Consider the following 24,607-nt stretch of genomic DNA (forward strand, 5'->3'; position numbering starts at 1 on the left):
CCAATCCTGAGGAGATATTGGAGGTCGATGTTGAGGATAGAGTGCCGTAGAGACTTGAAGGAAAGATAAGTTCAGGTAAGGCTGGGCCTGATATCTTGAGCCACAGAATGCTGGTGGGGTAACCTTAGCTTCAGCCACAATCAAACTTTCCACCAGTTCCAAGGTTATCTACGGAGTCCACGGGTATTCCCTCCGCCAAATTCAAAAGTTCAAACAACATACAACATAAACAACCTTTGGAAAGCCGACCGACGGTATCGCCATCAGAGGCAATATAGCCTCTTTCAGCGTCGCAGTGATACAGAGGCCAATGGCCCTTCTTAGTCTACTGGAAAATACCTGTGTTTACATTCAGATACCGGTATTATCACCATCGGTGTTACCTTTGATAAGGTCGATAAATATCTTTACAGCCCGAGAATGATCAGAGTCAAACGATATCTTCTACCCAGCCAGGTAATTACTGCGACGAAACCGATCAAAAGGTTATGATGCATAATGAGGGACCTCCGGCCTCCCAAATCTTGAATGATTCATCACTTCATAATAAGCCCGATGGCTTACGATCGAAGGCAAAGGCAAAAGCCAAACGCCTGTTGAGGATTGACGATAGCGATTTCACATTCGAAGATAATGAAAAAGACGAATTTTTTGACGCTGTGGTGGAGAAGATCAATCAGAGCCCAGCTTTCAACGCAGGCAAGGTATTAGATACCTCCAGATTGGGAAATGGATCACGAGTAGAAAGAACAAAAAACATCTTGCAGGGGGACTGCAGACGCTATAGTTCACCCTATCACGTCAATCAAATCGAAAGCCACAAGACAAGCTGCGGAGAAATTGGCCAAAAGTCGGCCATATCTCTCAAATCAAGCAAACTTTGACTTCCTTGAAGCCCACGATGGTTTACAGCACGCCAAGGACGCTCAACATGATGGCGATGATGAGGATGCGATTGAGGACCATCAAAATAATATTGACTACTTCGAAAAGAGAGTTGACAAAATCCAGCGAACCCGAGAGGAAATGCGAGTTGCTTGGGTTACGGCCAGACATGTTCACCGTGTTCGAGCTATTGATAGTATTCCTCCGTCATTCCCGCCCATTCAGCATTTTGAAATGAAAGATGATCATCGGTTCACAGAACTCAAATGGGAAAAATGGATTGGATATGTGAGTCTGCACCGGCTTGAAATTATCAACCTCATTCTAATCAATTAATAGAAACTTCTTCATGGCTCACGCCCTTTCGCCGCGCAATATATCGATGATCATGAAGAACTTCTTTCTGATATAGACACTTTTCGCAGACACATAGAAAGACTGATTATAGTTAGTGCTCCATTGCAGGAATTGGCAGTCGATATCAGGAAGATTTACAGATGGGAGGACAATCGGCGAACATCTAAATGGTTGATATCATATCTATTTCTTTGGTATAAATCATATTTAATGTCATATTTGGTAAGTAAGTTTCGGATACGAAGTATCTTTTCTAACCTTTTTTGAGTTAAGTATGCGTATATTGTCTACGCGACTTTAAAGAACTACTATTACCCTTCATCAGTGTCTGCGTTGCGGGATGAGTTTTCAAGAAATATTGATCGAGGAACTACAGCTCTGAAGGCCGGAGAGCTCATGGACCAGCATGGAAGCAAAGACTGGCTAGGCCCTCTTTTGGACAAAATTGGCCCATATCTACAGTTACAAATTGCGGATTTGGCCAACTTACTTGAGGTCTACGACAGTTTTATTCACTTTCGTCGCCCACAGAAGACCTTTTACTCTCTTTTCCTTTTTGTAGCCGTGTTTCTACTTAGTGCATGTGCTTCGATGCAGTTTACCATGAAGGTATCTTGGGTTGTGGTCGGTCTCATATTTTTTGGCTGCTGGCCCATTAGCTCTTTGTATCCTCGATATCGCCTACTTGTTTCGCCGCTCAAGTGGGCTTTTTGGGATATTCCCACATACCCAGAATGGTCTTTCCAATATCTCCAGGAACGCGGATTGTCTGTCTTAAGAGAAATCAACTTAAACGCATTGGAGAAATCAACTGACCGATTTGACAGTCCGGAGGTGATGATGAGACCAGTGGGCGATGATGCAAATAGTTCCAAAGCCGAGACGATTAATTTTCAAACTCTTGGTATGGGCACTATGCATGAAGAATCTAAAGATATTATGTCATTTCGTTGCATTTTGCATCATGTTCCAGGACATATCATAATTTCCACCAAAATCATTCGTTTTGAAGCTTTAGGTCATAACATTTTGCCCTGCAAATCGTTCAATAAGCCATACAGCGAGTTAATAGAAATGTCAAAACAACAGACGAAAGAATTACTGTTGGCTCCACTAGCGAAAATGACTATCGGAAAAGATAAACTAGAGCTGAAATTTCGCGGGGAAGCTGGTGGCGATATGCACAGTGCTAGCCACGATGAGCATGTGGTTGTACTACTCGAAAATATGAGGGGAAGGGATAAGGCATTCAATAGTATTATAGGCTTCAGCGGGGTGAGATGGCAGTGTTTGCAAAAGGCATCGGGAAAACTTGCTAAAATGGAGAATGGAACATCGAATGCGAGCCCTACTTAGCGCATTTCGCAATTTTTTCACACGAACATCGGCGATTACATGTAGGCCTGAGCTAATCCTCACTCCGACCTTTCCCATATGATTCCAGCTTCTTTATACCCTATTCAGTACTAGTCCTCATCATTACAATCTCACTACGGTCGTTTTGGGAAGAAATTTGACACTTGCCGACTATACGCAGCCACACAGACTTGCAAGATTTCACACATGATTGGACCGGGCGTTGACTAATTGAGTTAATGGATTTGATGCTTGATCGCTATTTTCCATCGAACCGATATTTGAATTATTTGATGGACTTCATGATTGAATTTCAGAAATTCATGGAAATTATGATTTGGATCTGACTAGCTCGCTCCATCACAATTGAAATGAAACAGTGGCGGGACGGTAGATATGTACCATGATACTTGAAATTGCGAATCATTTTATCAAGCTATCAACCGATTGTTAATGAATTTTCATCTCTTGAAAACGAACCAGCCAACTGTTCCCCAACAAGCACTTAAAGTGAACATTGGACCCTGAGCTTTTCATGGTGTCTTTTCTCACACCCTACCTTGCATCTCGGCTATATCCTTGCGCTGATTACCCACTTCGCGTACTTCAGCTCGTGCGACTGACTCCACTCTACCCCTAGTGGGCTAGACTTTGGTCGAAATCCGGATCTAAAATTAAGGCTTAGAGATATCTGGGTAAAGATAGCCTATGACAATACGAATTCAACGCTTCGGCAAGTCCATCACTGGTACTCCCATGATTGTTTTCACTCAATAGCTTGGGTTTATATTAGAGTTTGCGGTTGTATGTAATTCAAAGATAATGATTTTGATGGCGATAACTGGAAATGGATCGAGCTCGTCAATTATTGGCGAATCAAATTCAAATACTACTCGTGCTGTGAAGAGGTCTGAGGGCGAAAATCCCAATAAGTCCGGGGACTGCAACTCTACGACATGATAATCATAAAGTCTCCCATTCTCCACCTTCTGTTGCTTTCTCTCTGAATACAGATTGGTCATTCACTTTCATTTCATTTCTCCCAAATCAGTATGAGTACACAGGCCGCTGCAGTCTCCAGGCAAAGAGCCGATGCCGCTGAATACTCATTCGCTGAAGCTCTCTCATTAAGCTCTAAGGACTCCTTCCAACTTTTATCCAAAGGAGAATTGGGCTTACCACCATCACCCAATAGTCCAAGTACCAACCACAACACTTATAGCATTTTCCCCGAAAGAACATTGGCTGAAAGAACTCTTCCCGAAAAAACAATACCTAGAAATCTTGCGCCACCCCCGCAGCAAAAACAAATCATGGCACCACCAACGCCAAATTCCGGAAAGTTCTCCAAAGCTCAAACACAATGTATGCAGCTCTGCCTGAAAACGACAGCTCTCAGCGATCGCATTTCCGTTAGGGTCTTGGAATACCTTACATCGGTGAAAGAGCTACCTCAAGGTTTCGAAGCCCTCGCCCACGACTTCCTCGACACTTGTCACATCCTTTTTTCAATCGAAGCTGGACTCGAAGAATGCAATCATCATGTACAAAACTTCCCCATCGAAATGATAACAGAGCTCGATCATAAATTTCGAGCCACCCAAGCGAATTTCCAAGTGTTCTACCAATTGCTTGCTAAATTTCTTCATCATGAAAATGTGGGAAGTTTCAAGCGAGGTTGGGGAAAAATTTTCAGTAACACTCCTAATGATATCAGAAAAATGGCCGGCACATTGAGTAAAACAAGAGATGATTTGAGGATGAGCGCATTAGTTTTCCAATGGAGTTTGGGAAGTGATAAAATTGAGAAGGAGTTGGGTATTGGTTACCTTGGCTTAGCTGCAGCGCTCAATAGGATGGACGAAAAGGCTGGACGCAAACCCAGCAAAACTTCAGACAGCTCAAGTCCTACGCCAATCATGCCGTCGCCTCTTGGATTAGGAAACAGCGACGCTAGTAGCCACCACAGTGTTCAACCACCGCAAATGCCCCTTCCAAATTTTCCTCTCCCTCCACTACCCACCAATGGATGGCCCGGTAGAACATCTTCTAGTCAGCATCCGGAGTCAATGGGAGATAGAGCATCGGCTAGAGATGCTTCCTTGCTTCTGGGCTCAAACCTTCAACGATATAATACGAATAGTGTTCATACTCCCATGAGTCCACAAACCGTCAATTCGCATGATTCCGGCGAGAGATCTTATACAGACTTGATCAATTCCTTTGACAACAATCTTAGATATCATCACCTTGATGATGCACGATCACATACCGAGACTATTGAATCTGGCAGTCTCATCAATGATGTCGATGGAATGATAATAAACCCTTCCGAGGCAATTAGACTCAAGGCAGATCCCGACAATATGCCTCGTTGGAGTCCTCGAGGTAGTGCGGGCTCCAATACTGGACCTATGAAGGCTGCTCTGATCTCTGCTATTCGCGACAAAAACCACAAAGCCGTAGAGAAGTTATTGGATGGCGGTGTACCAGCAAACACAGGGTCAGAGGTCAATGCCCTTAAGGAGGCAATTTTAGCTCATGATGCGGAGAGTGTACGATTACTACTTACTTTTGGCGCCCACCCGAACGAACATGATAGAGACGGAATTACGCCTTTAAGAGCATCTGTTGATAAATCCTTCCTGGCTGGAGCTACCACACTTCTGAGATACGGAGCTGATCCTAATCTTGTTGCCGGTATCGATATGGAATCACCTCTTGCTGTATCGGTTATGCAAAACATGGTGGGCTTCTCACATCTTTTCTTAATTTACAACGGTGACGCCAATCACTCAACCTCAAATGGTAATACTCTTCTCATCGCTTCTATCAATAAGAAGACTTCTAAGAAATTCGTGGAATTACTACTCAAATATGGCGCCAACCCAAATGCCAAAAGTAAGGAAGGAAAGACAGCCTTGTTCGAAGCTATTACATGTGGAAGAGCAGACATTGTCTCAATCTTGTTAGAAAATGGAGCGGATCCCAATCTCCCAGGCCCGAAGCATATGCTCTGGCCTGCCACCTACCAAACTGCCTGTCTCCAATATCTCCTTACACATGGAGCGGATCCCAAGAAATGCCCAGGAATCATGGAACTAGCGACCAGTATTAACAAAATTGAATCAGTCCGTACCCTCCTTACCCATGGCGTTGACCCCAATGCCAAGAAAGATGGCGTGTACACTCCATTATGTACATCGATTCGAGACGACCGACCAGATATTTTCCAACTCCTCCTCAGCAACAAAGCCGATCCTAACACCATGGCAAGTGAATATCCAGCCTGGAAATGTGTTACTCATAACCGAATCCATTTTCTTCCCGCCTTGGTAAGTGCCGGAGCAGATATCCATAGCCCCAAAGGTATTGCCGAGATGGCAGTTAGTTGCAATAACATTGAAGCACTTAATTGGCTCCTCGACCAAGGCGTAAATCCCAACGACAAGTCCGCGAAAGGAATGTCACCACTCACAACCGCCATTCGCGAAGAACGTCTCGAAATGATTGATCTCCTGTTATTACGAGGAGCAGATGTTAATGTTCGAGGTCAAGACTGGCCTGTTTGTATGGCAGTTCGCAGTCCTCAAATTCTCAAACGCATCTTGTCTGTCATGCCGGAACCTCGTGCTTATAAAGGAGTTTTGGAGATGGCAGTTCATGCAAATCAATTGGAGTCAGTCAAGTTACTTCTCGCAGCTGGTGTGTCAGTTGAGGACAAAAACGGAGGAGTCTTTTCGCCTCTTACAACCGCCATCCGCGAAGACCGCATTGAAATCGTTAAATACCTCCTCAATGAAGCGGGTGCAGATATCAATGCTCCTGGTGAGCATTTACCTATCGTCAAAGCACTTCGTCGTTATCAGGGCGGCGATACGGACATGATTGAATTGTTATTAGATCATGGTGCAGATCCGAATAAAATCTATAGAGGCTGGAATGCAATTATGCAAGCGCTTGAAAATGGGGATGCGGAAATTCTCAAACTGGTCGCGGGAAAAGCGGGAGTCAATTTGGAGGCAAAGGATGAAATGGGGAGAACGGTTAGTGATGTCGCGGCTAGCAGGGGATGGAATGAGGCGGTCACTATTTTGCACGATAACATGTCTTTGTGAGGTTAGGATAGAGATTGAAACGGGAAATGGTGAATTGTGGATTTTTTTACCAAAAGCTGGGCGTTTGGAATCGGACATACTTGGCACAGTTTTGCATGGCTGGAAAGGTTATGGTAGGGGTAGATGGAGCATTTATTTGTACAAAGATTATTTTGTAATTATTCTTTTGGACTACGATCATTACCCCCTCTTCTATATATATCAATCTACATTTATTTCTAATATCTTAACGTCTAATATTTTGATGTCTCATATTTTGATGTCGGTTTTTTTTTCACGGTGGGTTTTCTAATATATTTTAAGCTTCAGCCATCTATCTTACCGTCATATTGCCAAATCCATGTCGAAATCCAAAACCCCATTGAAATCCCATACAATTCCATCCTCATGGAATGACACCCAACACATATTAAAAACTCCACTTCTCCCATTCGCATACCAACAACCAGAAGTTGATCGACCCAAATTAAGATTGATTTTCCGATCATCGTTAATCCATCCACGCATCACATCCACTTCATCTCCGAAACCTTGGACGTCTTGCTCGCCGAGGTCGCCTCTGGGTTACCGTTCCTCCTGGCAGGGATTTTGGGCTAATCTAGCTCAAGTCTAATCACCAAAACCCCGGATCAACTGAAGGAAAATCTAGCTATCACCCACCTAGCGATCGATCAACGATGGATCCACAAAGAAGGCCTAGGCTTTTTTTTTTTTTAGAATTTCGGAGCCCTGTGAGACGGACGAGGGGTGTTAGCACGGTTAGATTAGTTGGTTCCTGTCACTTCGTATACCATGCCCACTAAACGCTACACGGAGTGTTTAACAATTAATATTGGGGTTTTCGGAGGATAGATTGAGAAAGGAAATTTTACTCGAGATTTATTTTTTCTGCCTCTGGGTATTTGCGAAATGGGAATTGGTTAGTTGGATGGTTTGGTGGTTAGTTGGTTGGATGGAAGCCGGAAATTCCCGTGCTTCAGTGGTGTGCTCTCGTATTGTGTATTTGTGTTTAAAACGCTATGCAACGCCACATTGCTAAATTATGTGCGTGCTGACTTTTGACATGAATAATGCACTTAGCACGTGGCGAGGTGCAAACGTGTGGGGGTGCATTCGATGGGGTTATGGTGCAGAGTGGGATGGATGGATGTCCGCACTCAAAAATAACGGCATTATTTTGAGGGTTTTGGTTGGTGATTTGAGTTGGGATTTTGAGATCGAGGGGAAGAGGCAATGGGAAGGAGACAAGTTGATGGGTTTGTTGTTTCTTATGGATTTACATATGGATGGAAGTAGTACTTCGTGGGTGAGGAGGAAAATGAAGAGGAGTCGACCGGTATGGTTTCAACGGAATTTAAGCGATTCAAGTAAGTGCATGCATAGGAGGTATCAACCGATTTTTCGGTGTGGAATTTGAGATTCTTGTAGCAAGGTCACTTTTCTACAGTCAATTTGCTAGTTGCAAGATAATCAAGTACATACATGTACTATAAGTGAGATGGTATCGATGACAGTTATTAAGAGAAAAGTCAACTACTTAATCTGATTTCTTGGGTTGAGATGCAAGTGCGTCAGTGCGACTTGCATGGACGAAGAGCATTCATTACATGGCAGTGGGTGCATGGACATCTTGGATATTTCCCGCCTGAGCCGTCTTCCAAATATCTTAATAGATCAAGCTTCAATTGATTGATATCAAGATTATGATTCCATCATTTATTCTGGAATGTTCCAGCAGTCGAAATCGTAATGCACACCAATCAGTAACTCAAAAGAGATTTCCGAGTTTAGTTCTCTTAGTGTCCCTCCAGTCTGTGCACCTCTAACCCAGATTATCGATATAGTGCCATGACTAACATGTGAAGCTTCTTGAACTACCGGGTAGCCCGCTTGTCTGCATTCCAAATAGAGTAGCGGGATCTACATTCGAGCCCGGCTCCGATGAACTCTATTTTGCATTCTATTCCTGTCTAGCTTACCCTACTTATCGTTGACGCGAAGTGAAGAGTTGGTCGGGAGAAGAGACTAGGTCGTCGTATATATATATAGGGTTTCTCGAATATACGTACACCAAGTTTCTGGGTGGCGAAGAGTTCAAGTGACCAGTTCAAAAGAGCATTTCTCGTGAGTACGAGAGAACGGAGAGGTCAATGTGCTAGAAGATTGCGAGAGGCTGAGAAGTCTGATCAAAACTCAGAGATGGCAATTCCAAGCAAAGCAAAGGATAAATCATTTCCGTGATTAGATGTATATGGGATTTGAAGTGAGATCCTGTGTCATCCTGTTATTTATCTTGACTCGTCGTGATGTTTTGCCAATATCATCAAAATAAAGATTAGCAAAATACATTGAAAACAACAAATGGTACAAGCTTGTTGATTGCGAACAAGGAGAAATTCTTGTTAGAGCCGCGTCTTTTCAATAAAGCCTAACTCCGCTGTATATATACATTTGAAGAGATCCAGTTACACACAAACGACCATCTAAACTCTTCCCAACCGAAGACAATATCCAGTAAATCCCACAACAGAAACATTAACCAGAGTACCAGCAACATATCTCAAAACACACCACAACCAATTCGCCAACCACCACCAGTATAACATCGTTCCACCACCTTGATACAAACATCGAGCGCATGCTGTGTTCTGTTGTTTGCTTCTCCGTTGTCGCGCCTCTTGTTGAGTACTGCGAGACAGTCGTGAGAGTGAAGCAGTACCATTGTGAACACTTCTTGACTGGAAGAGTGGGCGACAAAGGGATGGTTTGGGTGGTATTACTTATTGCCATTGATTTTCAGATATTTATCATGATAAAAAAACGAGATTTTTTGATTTTGAGTATCTTGAAATCGTTAATAAGCGAAACGTTGGAAGAGATTCTTCTGTCGTTAAGCTACTACGGCTGACCATTAAATCAGATTCTATGTTAGAGCTGGCGTGTGTTTGATCTAGGCTGTGCACAAATTATCTGTACCCATGGATTATCTGCGGATAATCCGCTCCACAGGTTATTCATCAGAGGTTCTATTTGCTCTATAGATTATTTATTAAGGCTTTAAAATTACCTACTTTATATAGATAATTCACGAATTATTTACAAATAATCTGCAGGTATATAAATAAACGGATTATTTGCAAATTATTTACAAGTATACGGATAATTTGTAGATTATCTGTAAATAATTTGTGGATATATAGATTCTCAAAAAAAAACAAAGATTCGCTTAAAATATAAAGCTATTCCCAGATTATTTTCCAGTTCAAAAATGATTTAAGCTTGGATTTATACTAATTTTTATATTAATTATAAAATAGTTATATAATATATAAATAGGTGGATATCTACAGGTAATTTGTACCCGCCCTATAGGTTACCCGTTCAGATTCTGAATTATCCGCTCTATAGACGAATTATCCGCGGATTATCTGTTGAGGTCATTATCCGCCCCGCGGGTACCCGTTGCGCAGCCTAGTTTGATCATGCCACAAGATGTGAGAATGGGTAAATTGAATAGATACTATACACTTCTATATTTGACTGTGGCATATTCCTCTGTCTCATAGTAAACCTCAAAGAAATTAGACGTGAGTGTCATTCTTATTCAGGTCTCGGAAGCCATTTGCGAGCGTGGGATTTACCTTAATCATTTTTTTCAGTTCAGCTTCAAATCAACTGATCAACTGAAACGAGTTGACTCTTCCATCATGATCATTGAAGCACTTATGCACATGCAGAAAGAAACCTCAACAAACACCCCTCTCTCTCGCCCTTTACCTCTTCCAACCCCCACAAAACAGTACTTCAACAGAAAGAAGCAATCCATCCTACCCATCTCCAACTAACTCACAGTCTATCCCACAAACTCCGGAACAAACCCCCATAAACCCTCCACCCCAAAATAATCCTTGCTTCAAGGACCAGTAGGATAAACCATGTCTTCCCCGGACCTTTTTCATTCCTCAAAGTCTTCATACAACAATAAGAAAAGTTATATCATTAATTCCACTTCTCGGCTTCTTACACCTCAGAATCAGATTTCTCGGCCTAGGGGACTTCATTTCACGCCAGATGCGCCACTTTCTCGACCACGACGAAGGAAATTTTTTGTCCAAAAGGATTGTTTTCGTGTCGCTTCTGCGGGGCTGGACTGTTTTGGGGATGCTTGTGGAGGGCTTTTTGTGTGACTTTTTTGTTTTCATGCCAGAAAATGGGAGGATTTGCTGAGTGTACGATTTAATACAACAAAACTCCTTGGTTACCATCCATATCTTTTCGAAGAGAAATTAATAGACTTGAATTTGAACGCCGTCGAGCCTACTACGTTTTGTTTTGACAGCAATAATGGTTGGGAAAATTCTGTTCGTAGTCATAATGATGATACCAAAGACTTGGATAGAGATAGAAAGTTAGAACGAATAAATCTGCTTTGTGAAGTCGAGTCATCTGAGAAGGTTGATTTAGATTCCCGGAAGACGCGTAGTAAAAGTTTGTTTCACCGAGCAGCTATTACTTTAATCTCACGCAAGGTTCTAAAATGCATCGATGTCCCTCGACACAAGTATCAAGCCTCCGCAAAGCACAGGGAGAAATTACCACCTGAAAGATGTTCGACAGAATAGAGTGAGACAATCTCTTCCTAATAGCATTTTATACCTTCTTGATTTATTTAAGCATTTTAAGCTACTACATCTCGAAATTCTCCATTTCTATTAGAGTTTACCAATATGAGAACTCAGTCGCTGTCTACAGTAATTGAAAACGTCATCTAATCTTCCGCAATATCAGAGCTAGGAGGTGCTCTTCAAGATATAATACAGCCGAAATTCTTTGGTGACTTGAAAATGATAGCCAAAGGCTTCTCGCTCTCCTCTCCTAAATATTTTAGGCACGTAAAAGGCGGCTACTCTTCAAATTCAATTCCAACATGAACTCTTAGGCTCTGGGTTGAATAACAGCTAATCAGACGTTCCGTATAGCGAAAATATACACTCATGACAACAACGAAGAACGTATACGAACCATGTTAATATTTTCATAGCATACCCTAACATCAAAGCACTTGATGCATTCCGCATCATTCCCGAGCTCAGCAGGTTTGATGATCATCATACACTTTACAATTACTCTGCCGCTGGAATTGTAGGGCTCGCTTGGAACACACTGCATTCATAGTTAGTAAGTGCTGATTGAGGGGGTGCAGATGCTATGGGGTCGATATACTGTCATCAGCCTCGTTGATGGATATGCTGTGCCAGATTACCTTGTTAAATAACTCATTACCCAACTGAGGGTCGAATTACTGCTTTTGATAGATTTGGGAACTTCGTTCTGCAATGAAACGAATAAGTTCGCGGGATGGAAGCACTTAGATCCAGAAGTGAATAAGAAGTAATACGAATCAGATTTATTGTTTCCGTATTTTGTGTTGAATTGCCCCCCCCCTCCCCTAAAAAATTTGGACGATGGAGAAACAGATCTGGATGAAGGCAGATAATGTAAAGGAATAGGTTCTAAACATTGCTCTTCTAGTCACTGGTGCCTCGAAGGGCGAGACACTGGAATTTCTGCAACTTGAGATTATTTTTGGTGTCGCTTGATACCCCTATCCAGATTCAGAGCACTTGAATGGGAGGAAATTTCATGTTTTTTTATGTCATTTCCAATGTAATGAAACTAATTTCTTGAAAACTTTGCTCTAGATGCTTTAAGTATTTTTGATCATAGCTATACAAGTTCCTTTTACTCAACTTACCCGTGGGCAACCACATGCATCCATTTCCGTAAACGTGAGGCTTCAAGTGCTGAAGATGGGGTCGAGTTAGGCGGCTAGTCTATATTTATAGTGAGTGATATTTACTCCCACCAGACTAGATATCTGTAACACCGAAGGCAACGCAGTTTCAGTAACTTATGTAAATTCAGTATCATAAACAACGTTTCATCATTTTCAGCCATAAAATTGCGGATATGCAAACACATCGAATTCCAACGGTCCCGAGGTCTGTTTGGAGAGAAAGTTGGTTGCACAGCCACACTCAAGCCAAGATTTCTCACCACCACCCATTAAAAATACGTCATTGTGGTTCTTGCTGCTCCCTACCCTACCACTCCAGCCTCTCCTCACATAAACAACAAGTAAATTATGATACACAAAGTGATGAATATTCCAGCCTGATATCATCTTCATTTAATTCGATACTTTTCCAAGGCAAGGGACAATGTTCTATAAAAACATCATCAGCACAACTCAAATTCCCTAACAAATAATATCCCTCCTTTCTTTCTTCGAACCAAACAAACTATCACGAAGTACGCGGAACATCGCCATCATATTCAAAAATGGCTTCACTCCTTCGTCAAATTGTCGCAGGTCCGCGTTCTCGTCACCCAGAAGCAGGATTGGATCTCTGCTACGTAACACCTAATATAATAGCGACGTCTGGACCCAGCGGCACATATCCGCAACGCGCATATCGCAATCCGCTCGATCAACTCGTTACATTCCTCGATTATAAACATGGGAAAGAGGGATGGATGATATGGGAGTTTAGGGCCGAGGGGACGGGATATCCGGATGAGGAGGTGAGAGGGAGAGTTAGACATTGGCCGTGGCCAGATCATCATCCGCCGCCTTTTAAGTTGGTTCCGGGGATTGTGGGAGGAATGAGAAATTGGTTGGAAGAGGCGGGTGATGGGGAGGGAAAGAATGAGACGAAGGAAGGGGGAAAGGTGGTGGTTGTACATTGTAAGGCTGGGAAAGGAAGAAGTGGTACGATGGCGTGTAGTTATTTGATTGCAGAGTGTGGATGGAAGGCTTCTGAGGCACTTGCGCGATTTACAGAGAGGAGAATGAGACCGGGTTTTGGACAAGGTGTTTCGATACCAAGTCAATTGAGATGGGTTGGTTATGTGGATCGATGGACACAATCTGGAAAACATTATGTTGATCGACAAATTGAGATTATGGAGGTCCATGTTTGGGGATTGAGGGATGGTGTGAAAGTCCAAGTCGAAGGATATGTTGATGAAGGCAAAACAATCAAATTATTCCACGTCTTTACAAAGAAAGAAAGAGTAGTGGTAGAAGGAAATACACCCGGTAGTGGTGGCATCAAAAATATGATATCCGACATGGCAGGATTTGGAAATCAAGATAAAATCGCAACATCCAAAAGTGCAGATCGAATTGAGGAACCCAAAAATACAACGCTAACACCACGAGCTACAGAACCCAATGTCAGCGGATCAGAAACAGATTCAGAGACTGGAGGAGGAGCAGTCATTTTTAAACCTTCTACAAGAGTTATTCTTCCTACGAGCGATATCAACATCGATTTCGAACGCAGAAACAAAGCTTCCATGGGTTGGATAATGGTTACAGCCGTTGCTCACGTATGGTTCAATGCATATTTTGAAGGTGGTGGACCTGAAAACAATGGCAAACCAGATGAAAATGGTATCTTCGAAATCGAATGGGATAAAATGGATGGGATCAAAGGTTCTTCTCGTAAAGGTACAAGAGCCTTGGATAAACTCGCCGTAGTTTGGAAAGTCTATGATCCCGAGCCTGGTCGCGGTAGAATAGAAAGTGTCATTGAAGAACCGGGTCCAAATTCCCCAGTCCCCGAAGTCCAAGCCGCAGATTGGAAGGGAGAAAATGAAGTTTCTCCTTCCAATGGAAATAGAGATTTAGGACTTCGAACAGAAAGTCCTGCGAGTGCGGAAGTGAGCAAGGCGAGTAGTGTTAATGAGATCGAGAAGGAAAAAGAAGAAGAGAGGAGAGAGGAGGGATTAAAAGTCTCGAGTCCAACGGGAGAAGAGGATTTACAGTTGGATATTACAAGTTTACCGCAACCGGAGGGAAATGCACCCGTACCGGATTTGGAAGAGATTAATAAGGGGCTCGATACGGCGACGTCGACGACGGTCAATCATGAGGCGAGGAAGTGAGTGCAATTTATCGAAACGAGGATGTGTTGAGGGAGGAAAAGTCACTGACGTTGGGATATAGAGATGTAGGGAATCAGAATGGGAGTGGAGATGGGAAGATGGGGGGAGATGGGATAATGGATATTCCAAATGCACCACATGTATCGAGTATTTCGACGGCGGATTTACCGGGTGGAGTACCGGAGAATCAGATGAAGAATGCGAAGGGTCATAAGTTGGGACATTTGCAGAGTGTGAATAGGACTATTAATTCGTAGGGTTTGGGGGTTGCTGGTGGGGTGAGTGGAGGGGAGTGTTGGTGTGTGAGGGATAGGAGAGGGGAGAGAGGATTTACAGCGAGTGTTTGGGAGGGTTTCCAGCGATTATTTGGGAGGATTTTCTAGAGAGGTTTCTTTTTCAGAGGATAAGGAGAAGAGATATTATTCGGAGAAACAGAACAGAACAGACCAGAATTATTTTTTAGAAAAATATAGATACCATTGCATGATACCCACCCTCATATCGTACTTTAATCTGATGTTGCTTTTGCTTTTGATGAGTACAAACTACAATCAAAATATTTATGATTGTAATCAACCCGTCCAGACTGTAAATCATACAATCCGGGTTTAAGATAAAAACATATGGTTTCAAGTAGGATCTTACACATAGTCAAATAAAGACATTGAGTGCTAGGTAGGTAGGTGATACCTACCTAGTGCCCAACAACCGAAACCCCCCTTCTAGATTATAATTTTTCTATGAAAATATATTAGGAAATACGGTAGGTGTATAGTTAGCTCCCTCACAATATAGGTATACATATACATATATACAAACCTACGAACCGCAACATTTATACATCTAGATCCAAACATCTAAACATCCCATCCAATCCAAAGCTCGGGAAAAATAAATACAATTCCAAAGCATAAATCTTTAATACCCCCCCCCCCCCCCCCACCAAAAAAAAAGAAAAGGAAAACTCTCGAAGAAGAAAGATGGATGAATGTATGGACGTATATATATGGATATGAATATTCCCAGTGACTCGAAAGCATATGTATAAGTATATATTAGTTGGGATGAGATATTTAGTAGTTTTATTATCTATGTACTAACTATTTCTAAGATTTCTATTTGGGGTTTTTGGTAAGAGAAGATAATATAGGATAGGATAGATAGAATGGGAGAGACTAGGATAGGATTTAATGGGATTTGTACGTATGGGTGGTAGTTTTATTTCTGGATGTGTTATCGAATGAGGGATGAAAAAATAAACAATGATGAAATGAAGGTTTGGGATTTGGGAATAGAATATGGAAATGATGGGAGTGATGGGGGTGAGAGGAGTGATGTGTATATGTATATGTATATGTATGTAGAGAGATGGGTAGGGTTATTTGGTGATATAGATATAATGAGCAGGATCGAATAGAATGGAGAAGATGGATGGAAGCGAGAAAATGTATAAGATCTGTGATAGTGTGGCAATACGGTGAAGTTCTACAGAATACACTTGTGTTTATTTGGTAAAGTGCAGTATTCGATATTATATGTGGTATGTGGTATTTGATATACTACGAAAATAATAATAGAATAAAACAATCGATACAAAAGAAATACCCTAGGTCTACGAGTACAGGAAGTGGTGTAAAAAGCGATTGCGAATGTGCAGTATGTGGTATATATGAAATGATCCTCTTCTCCCTCTCCTTCATTCCTCAACTCCTCATCCCTTCTCCATCTCAAATACCCAAAACCCATCCTCTAAACCTTATCCCCCAAAACATCACTCACACTCCCACTCGCCGAATGACTCGGACTATACGCACTACATCCAGTTGTGTATCTAAATCCATCCGCCACACTTCCAGACTCCTCACTCCCATCATTATCTTCATATGCTGGCAATATCTCATCATCATCATCATCATTCATTCCCTCTCCAATTTCAATACCAATCCCATGCGTATACCCATCGAAATGGAGGATTTGATCTGCGGATATATTTCGTTGATGAACAGGAATAGAAATAGGAATAGGAACAGAATGAGCGGGAACAGGAAGAGAAGAAAACGAACGTCCTTCCTCCGCAGCTACCATATCGCTCACTACATCCACCGCATTACGCAAGGAGGAAATATCTTGGCTGACTGAGAATTCGGAGGGGGTGTCTTCATTTCCACTCTCACAATCACTATCGGAATCAGAATCAGAAGCAGAGAGTAATCTATCCTTTTCTTCGAAATCTTCTTCTTGGCCTATGATATGATTCCACCAGCTTTTGAAACTGGCGCGGCGGCGACAGTGGTTTTCGAGACGAGATTGGCGGTTAGATCCTTGGGTAGAACGGGTTTTGGGGTTGCGGGTGCGGCGGTGGAGAGTGATGAGGAGGAGGGAGAGGAGGAAGCCGATGAGTGCGAATTAGAGGATGTGGAGTAGGAAGTGGGGTGGAGGACCAGAGAAGTTGTCTTCGAGGTAGTGGGGAGGGGGGTTGAAGTGCTCGTGCTCGGGTTCGGAGGGTGGTGGTGGGGGATGCGAGCTTGGGGGGCCGGGATGGAAGGGAGGTTCTTGGTCTTCGTGAGGACCGCTGTGAGGTGGGCTGTGGTGGGGTCCGTCATTTTCTGGTCCATCGAATGGTCCCTCATGTGGATGATGTGGTCCGTCGCATTCGGGTCCATCAAATGGCCCATCGTGTGGATGTTCACCATGATGATGTTCTTCTGGGTGATCGAGGTCTGGGCCATCAAACGATGGTGGTCCTTGTTCATGATGTGGTTGAGCATGTTTCCCATGACGTCCTTCAAATTCATCTTCGAAGCTGTCATGACCCCTGTGAGGTCTTTCTAATTCTTCAGATTCATCTCCATGATGTCTTGGTCGTCCTTTCCAACGTCCATGTTCTTCATTGTCATCATGGAAAGGGTTCATTTCATGGTGTATTCCGTGTTCGAATCCAAGAGGACCGAATTCGTGTGAAGGAGGTCCATGGGGAGGTCTATGAGGGGGTTCGTGTGGCGGTCCATGTGGTCCATCATGATGAGGACCATGTGGATGAAAATCAAAAGGAGGAGGATAATGACATATTGGAAGAACATGGTGTCGATGAGGAGGGAAGTGTGGACCGGTATGATTATTTTTGCCGTGGGGTACATGTGGAGAAGTATGGTTACCAGATGTATGGCTATCTGGCTTTCCATCAAATCTTTTACCATGTTTCTTACCCTTCGTTGAGTGGGACATGCGAGAATGATGGAATGATTCTTCATCAAATTCATCCCCAGCAATTCTTCCGTAGAATTTACGAGCTCTCTCGCTGATAACTCTAGCGACACATCGAAGACTATCACAATCTCTGATTCTATCGTGAAGATCATGATGTTCTCGAGCGTATCTTGAGATGTGATGCTTCTTTTCATGGAGGAGATACTTTAACTCTTTCATTTGAGCTTTCATATATCTAAGTTCGCCCAACTCTTTGTGAAATGTTGAACTCTTTGTGGCCCATCTGGTGTTTATGCTCTCCTTCTGGGCCGTTATCCATATGATCTTTATGTTCTCCTTGAGGACTCTTGCTCATATAAATTTTGTGTTCCTCCTTAGATCCTTCGTCCATATGATGCTTGTGTTCTCCCTCTGGACCCATTCCATTATGATGTTGCTTATCCGATGATGAATGATGTTCGATAACTTGATCCTCTTCCGATGAAATAGTTTCGATGTTCATGATTTCCGTTCCTTCAGTTTGTCTGAACAAAATAGAGAATCCTGAGTTCGCAATTGTCTTTCCATCAACAAAATCAATCATAAACTTCATAAGTTGTCCACGTGGTTTGCCATCGATAATGACACAATCGACAGACCATGATCCCACTACGACTTTATTTGTTGATGTCGAAATGGAACCTCTTCCAGATGAGATTGAAGTTTCCGAATCGAATGTTTGTGAAAGAGGTTGACCATCGATTAACACATTTCCAAAGCCACATGCTTCTGTGGAAGGATATCAACTCGAAGGTCTAGAGGGGAAACATCAGCTGATGAGGAATCATGTCCAAGATCAAGTCGAACGAATCCCATAGTATATGCCTTTATTAGTTGTAATTAGATTTGATGGATATAAAAGAGTAGATCAGATATAAGTTTAACAGTAGTATCAACATCGTTCTTTTCGAATTCGACATCAACATCTTGTTTTGAAGTTGGTGGTAAAACAAACGCCGACACTATGACCGGCGCAAGTAAGAATGCTTTCAAAAGGCTACGCATAATGATAAGAGAGCACAGAGGTAAAAGATAGAGTACAAGAACAATGAGATTTAACAATAAATAATAATAAGTAGAAAATATTATGCATTAGCACAATATCGAGATATAATGTCAAACTTACGGAATATCGTACTACCTCTACCAGTACAATATAACCGAGCAATTAGACAAAAGATCAGAAAAATGATCTAACGGATCAGAAACAAATCTTGACCAAAAAACAGAGAAAGCCATAAGTATTAAAAGAAAAACTTCAAAGAAATCATCAATCATAATATAACAATATAAGGTTTGTTATTTTCATCTTCCCCCACTTTCGAATCCCTTCACGATTGCGCAGTTATGATTAACAGAACTAACCGAAACGATATCACGCGTCGTCAGCATCAAAGCGGTTAATACGGAGTGAGAGAGTGAGAAGGTTGAACGGGTGGGTGTACAGGATATATATAGGATAGCGAATAAGAAACGAGACATGTTTGTGTGTGAAGAAAGGCATCTGTATACTAGGTATGTATCTTGATGGGAGACGATGACTATGAGTTTGATATAACTTATACTTGGATATCAAAATATGTTTTGAGTGATGGCCAAGAGTGAAGTGTGATATTTTCATATTTTCATATTTTCATATTTGGCGACATGCAGATATTTCGGAAATTTACCGGGAGTCAAGTTTCTGTCTGTCGGTACCGAGAACTAATAATATTGCCTGAATTTCAAGGCTAATTATGTACCGCAATTCTCACATTCTCCCATCCTGCCTAGCTGGTCAATCTCGACATCCGTCATAATTCGATACGGTAACCTAAACATCTCAATTATTCCTGGAATATCAAATCCACTCTAAAGCTGAGCGCAATAGCAAACAACATTATATCATCTATCTATTCATCTACAATATGGTTGTATGTACTCCCTCAAAATGATATCTACATTTCCACATTTTCACATTTCCTACAAGCTGCATCACTTGCGCGCATACAATCGGCGATACTAATTCCTTCTGCTATAGCTCCCCTTAGGTCTACTCACGGCCGCACAAGGTCACCCAATGCTGGTTGAGCTTAAGGATGGCGAAACTTTGAACGGTCATTTAGTATCATGCGATACTTGGATGAATTTAACTTTAAAGGAGGTGGTTCAAACGAGTCCGGTATGAAGGATTCTGTCGAGGATGGACTTGGGGCGTTTGGTTGGCATGCGCTGAAGCTAATACTTCGATTTTCAGGATGGCGATAAATTTACAAGGTTACCAGAAATATATGTCAAAGGAAACAATGTACGTTTTTGTTAGAGGAAGTCGGATGTGGGCAAGAAAAACTATATCCTAATTCATTCGCAGATCAAATATCTACGAATGCCAGATGAAATTATCGATTTAGTAAAGGATCAACAACAAGGACAACAAAACAACTACAGAGGACGTGGAGGTAATAGGGGCGACCGAGGTGGTGATAGAGGTCGTGGGGGTAGAGGTGGAAGAGGAAGAGGAAGAGGAGGGAGAGGAGCTTGAAACATTGATGATTGGAGTAATGAGCTGAGATTGGACTCGAAGAAGCTACATAATGGCGCGTATAATATACACATAGTGCAGAGGGGCGGCTATATTTCTTCTTTATGAGCATCGATGGATTTCGATATATGCGGCAGATTTGCCTTGAAATGATGCAGGCAGGCATACTGGGCATATGATAGGTTCATATTGGATTTGAGAAATCGTTGAGGCACATATACATGTGTCTCAGCAGAGTCTCAAACCATCACATATTTCGAGATCATAGCCCACAACCACAAAAACAACTATTTCCCCCAATTTTTTTCATCTTGAATTGGACGTGACTGCAAATCAAAATTACCCCTGTCGTTCGTATGAATCCCGCTCAACGAATCGCGGGGATCATATCTTCCCCTCTGTTCCCACGTGATTCTATAACATTTCCGCCGCGCCTAGAAATGTTTCCGCGAACCTTGAAAATAAAATTTATAGATCAACTCAATGACGACCACCAAAATTCCAATTGATGGACTCTGGAGATGTCTTTGTCCTTCTATAGATACATTCATTTTTGCGCGTCCGAATACCTTTAATCGACTACCCAGAAAATTCTTAAATCGCCCTTTGGTTAAGAATAAAAGGATCCCAACATGTTTAAAAAGTCGATCCTTTCACACCACTACCACGACTTCACTGCCGGTGTTAAATGGACAATATACTCCGAGATCGCGAAGTAGTAGAGCGAAGCCGAATATACCGAGACCTATTAATTTGGAACAACTGAGTAACGATGAGATTCATGAACGATTGAGAGAATTGAAGACGGAAGAGGGGGCATATACACAAGTCGCAGAAGTGGTGGAATATTTGGTGAAGGTCAGGCAGGAAAAACCTGCATTGATACATTATGATGCATTGATTGCAGCTAATGCGGATCCTGAAAATGGAAGTGTAGAGGTTGTGAGGACTTTGTTGGAAGAGATGAAGGGGTTGGGAATTGGTGCTGATTCGGGACTTTACCATACGGTTTTACAAGTATGTATACTTACTTGATTTCTCTCTTTGGAGAAACATGGCTAACGATTCATGTTGAATAGGTACTTGCGATTCATCCAGATTATCTTTTGCGAACTCAGATATTGGAAGAAATGAAGGAACGTTGGTATGGTTTATCTCCAACTGGATGGCATAATTTGGTCATTGGTCTACTTCGCGATCGTCAATATGAATTGGCTATGGACAAATTTGAACAAATGCAAGCAGAGCAAATCGAAATTAAGCCATGGCTTTACGATATCTTCTTCTTTAGATTATGTGAATTGGATGAGTTAGATGAAGCTTTGAGATTATTGAAGTCTCGTTATGATCAACCAGTACTGGCTATGCATATGTATTATCACTTGTTGGATTCATTTGCTAGTTCGTTTCATGTAAGCAAATTTTATATCAATAGTTTACATTCATTTATTGACTTTAGATGTAGTATGAGGGTACCAATTTTATCTGGAGACTTCTGGTTGAAACCTCGGAAATGAATCCTGCAGATGGTACTTGTACCGCAGTATTAAATTGTGCTGCTCGTCATGCAGACCCCAGTTTAGCTACATCGGCCATTGGACTTCTTTCCAAACGTAGCACGGTTCTTGGAGTACATCATTATGAAGCTCTGCTTGAAGCTTACGTCGGAATTGAAGATATTAAAACTTCGTTTCGCATTTTAAATATCATGACCAAAGCAGGTCTCACACCAGACGCAAGTTCCACAAGATCAATATATCTTTGGCTAACAAAATCTTCATTCCATGCTCTTGAAGGATGGAAAATCCTCAAATCGTTAAAAGCGGATGGTTACACGATTCCCATTGCCGCTGTAAATGTTGTTCTAGAAGGTGTCATCTTCACCAATAATCTAAGTCACAGTCATGACTTGGCAATAGATTACTACAAAGAACTCCACCGAATATGCGACGCGGGTCCCAATATCGAAACTTTCAATACGCTTCTCCGAGGTCTGGGTGCTCATGGTCGAGGCTCCAAATCGAAAGCTATGTTCCTCGCTTCGGAAATCCAAGCTTTGAATCTCAAACCTGACGAACTTACATACGATCGACTTATTTTGATCTGTCTCCATACCGAAAACGCGGATTATGAGGATTGTTTTAGGTATTTGGAGGAAATGATGTTGGTGGGGAAAGATAAGGTTGATGCGACGGGAAGGAGAGGCTGGTGGATGAGACCGGGTACGGTGGTCGCGTTGGTGAAGAGATGTGTGGAGAATGGGGATGAGAGGGCCTGGCAGTTGATGGAGGATATGAGGGGGAGGGGGATGGTTAATGAGGTTACGAGGTTGAAGGTTTGGACGGAGTTGTACTGGCCGAAGGGGGGGGAGGGGGAAGGGTGGAGGAGGAGTGGGGGAAGTTTTGAGGGGGGCTCAGGAGGGAAAGGGAGGTGAGGCGGTGGTGGGGTAGATGGTAGGAGCTTTGTTTTGGAGGGTGATGAGATGAGTATTTTGAGTAGATGGACATATATATTGCTGAAATACCTACCATATGAATAACGAATCTCCTCGTATTGCTTTTTCAATTCTTATTTCTTCCTCTTTGAATTAATTCCATACTTGTCCCTTGATTTAAAATTTCACAATATCAGAGATGTCCAATTCTGCCCCCTTTCCTCTCCTTCCCCTCTCCAATCCTATGTCATACCTCGCATACTTTATATACTCTATGTAATCCTCAATATCCTCACTTTTTACCTTCATAAAATGGAATGGTGAGATGAGATGAGATGAGCGGTTCTGGTTTGGTTGGATGATATTGGTTTTATTGCTAGGTATGCTCGTTATGCTAGGTATGCTAGATAGGTATTTAGATGAATATATTATGTACTGGCTGAAGTGGTAGAGATTTTTTGTGGAGGATGGGTGGAGGATGATTTGGGGGGTGGTTTGGGGGGTGGTTTGGAGGGTGGGTGGAGGTGGAAAGTGTGTGAGGGGTGATAGGGGTGGGATTGAGAATTGGGAATTGGGAGTTGTGGGGAGTTGTGGGGAGGGAAAAGGGAAAGGGAGGAGGGAGAGGCGGGTATAATAGAGTTAGGTTTATGTGGAAGTGGGCACGGCATGGATGATAATTGGAGATGATAAAAATCTAGGTACGGAGAGTTCAGGTTTGAGTAAGAGGAGTGAGGAGTGAGGATTGAGGGGCCTTGGGGTGGGATTAGGAGTAGGAGTGTGAATGGGAGTGGGAGTGGGAGTGGCGAGCGGTGGAGAATGGTGGGAATTAGCGTGTGGTGAGGAAGTGGAGATGATGATTTCTTGAGGGGGGATCGAAAGAGAGTGTTGATGGTGAGGATTTGGAGATGATAATAACAGCGAGAAGGCTGTAGAGGATGGAGATGATGGGCATTGGCGTGTGGTAAGGAAGTGTTGGCTCTCGTTTATATTAATCGATCGAGGGGTTCACCTCGACAACAACCATGACAACAATAGTAATAATAACAAAAATGACAACAACAGCCACACCCATGACAAAAAATCAAATCCCTCCAATAGTCAAAACAAAAAAGTGAGATACAGACATTCCTCAAACTCAATATCGCTACCTATCTATGGAAACAAAATCCCAGCTCAACTATCCTAGGGTAAAAGTGTAGCGTGCATCTCGATGATTGTTGTAAAGCTGTTCTATTCTTCTTATCAAGACTACGCTATTATATACACTTCTTAGGTAAGCGACGCTACGGGGTAGCGTGCTACAAAAAGAGTCACTCCTAATGCTCCCAATGCTCCTAATATTTCTAACATTCTTAATATTTCTAACATTCTTAATATTTCTAACATTCTTAATATTCTTAATATTCTTAATATTCTTAATATTCTTAATATTCTTAATATTCTCAATATTCTTAATGTTACGATCACATACTAGAGGATATCAATAGAGATCAAACAACTAGAATAAGAAAGCTAAAAAGAGAAGACATCCTTGAGGGATCTCTTTATCTCTTATATAGTAACAATCGTTTAGTTCAAGCTAGTCAAGGTATGCGTGATGAGTAATCACAATGTCATGTGTTATTCGTCACACTTGATGTTCTCAATGCTCTTGATATTCTCCAAAATGAAGTCTTCGTCTGTGACGTTGCGTTCATGAAGAAGAGAAGAGAACGGGTTAATAAATAGATATCTAGT

General features: G+C 42.2%; 6 protein-coding genes across 6 annotated transcripts; 5 read left to right on the forward strand and 1 right to left on the reverse strand.

Moving 5' to 3' along the window:
* Positions 1-488: 488 nt before the first annotated feature.
* On the forward strand, positions 489-2,598 carry EAF01_011416 (uncharacterized protein; the record flags this gene model as incomplete). The annotated part of the gene is made up of 4 exons (XM_038919673.1): positions 489-704; positions 913-1,173; positions 1,225-1,464; positions 1,516-2,598. The coding sequence occupies 4 exons, from the start codon at positions 489-491 to the stop codon at positions 2,596-2,598; spliced, it is 1,800 nt and encodes a 599-aa protein (XP_038764883.1).
* A 1,052-nt stretch (positions 2,599-3,650) lies between these two features.
* EAF01_011417 (uncharacterized protein) lies at positions 3,651-6,716 on the forward strand (the record flags this gene model as incomplete). Its single annotated transcript, XM_038919674.1, has 1 exon — positions 3,651-6,716. The coding sequence occupies one exon, from the start codon at positions 3,651-3,653 to the stop codon at positions 6,714-6,716; it is 3,066 nt and encodes a 1,021-aa protein (XP_038764884.1).
* Positions 6,717-13,058: 6,342 nt separating this feature from the next.
* EAF01_011418 (uncharacterized protein) lies at positions 13,059-14,926 on the forward strand (the record flags this gene model as incomplete). Its single annotated transcript, XM_038919675.1, has 2 exons — positions 13,059-14,665; positions 14,731-14,926. 2 exons carry the CDS (start codon positions 13,059-13,061, stop codon positions 14,924-14,926), a joined length of 1,803 nt encoding a protein of 600 aa, XP_038764885.1.
* A 1,492-nt stretch (positions 14,927-16,418) lies between these two features.
* EAF01_011419 (uncharacterized protein) lies at positions 16,419-18,920 on the reverse strand. Its single transcript, XM_038919676.1, has one exon. It carries the CDS (start codon positions 18,105-18,107, stop codon positions 17,076-17,078), a length of 1,032 nt encoding a protein of 343 aa, XP_038764886.1. The 5' UTR covers positions 18,108-18,920; the 3' UTR covers positions 16,419-17,075.
* Positions 18,921-19,584: 664 nt separating this feature from the next.
* EAF01_011420 (uncharacterized protein) lies at positions 19,585-20,748 on the forward strand. Its single transcript, XM_038919677.1, has 4 exons — positions 19,585-19,828; positions 19,936-20,076; positions 20,152-20,202; positions 20,266-20,748. Exons 1-4 carry the CDS (start codon positions 19,823-19,825, stop codon positions 20,434-20,436), a joined length of 369 nt encoding a protein of 122 aa, XP_038764887.1. The 5' UTR covers positions 19,585-19,822; the 3' UTR covers positions 20,437-20,748.
* A 171-nt stretch (positions 20,749-20,919) lies between these two features.
* EAF01_011421 (uncharacterized protein) lies at positions 20,920-22,870 on the forward strand (the record flags this gene model as incomplete). The annotated part of the gene is made up of 3 exons (XM_038919678.1): positions 20,920-21,453; positions 21,516-21,848; positions 21,902-22,870. The coding sequence occupies 3 exons, from the start codon at positions 20,920-20,922 to the stop codon at positions 22,868-22,870; spliced, it is 1,836 nt and encodes a 611-aa protein (XP_038764888.1).
* Positions 22,871-24,607: the final 1,737 nt, after the last annotated feature.

The sequence above is a fragment of the Botrytis porri genome (genome assembly GCF_014898465.1).
Source record: "Botrytis porri strain MUCL 3234 chromosome Unknown BPOR_021, whole genome shotgun sequence".
NCBI lineage: Eukaryota > Fungi > Ascomycota > Leotiomycetes > Helotiales > Sclerotiniaceae > Botrytis > Botrytis porri.

Coding starts and splice junctions, on each gene's coding strand:
- EAF01_011419 (XM_038919676.1), bottom strand. CDS start 18,107: ATGAAAGCTCAAATGAAAGAGTTAAAGTATCTCCTCCATGAAAAGAAG.
- EAF01_011420 (XM_038919677.1), top strand. Junction 20,077..20,151: donor AGGTGGTTCAAACGAGTCCG/GTATGAAGGATT, acceptor TTCGATTTTCAG/GATGGCGATAAATTTACAAG. Junction 20,203..20,265: donor TATATGTCAAAGGAAACAAT/GTACGTTTTTGT, acceptor ATTCATTCGCAG/ATCAAATATCTACGAATGCC.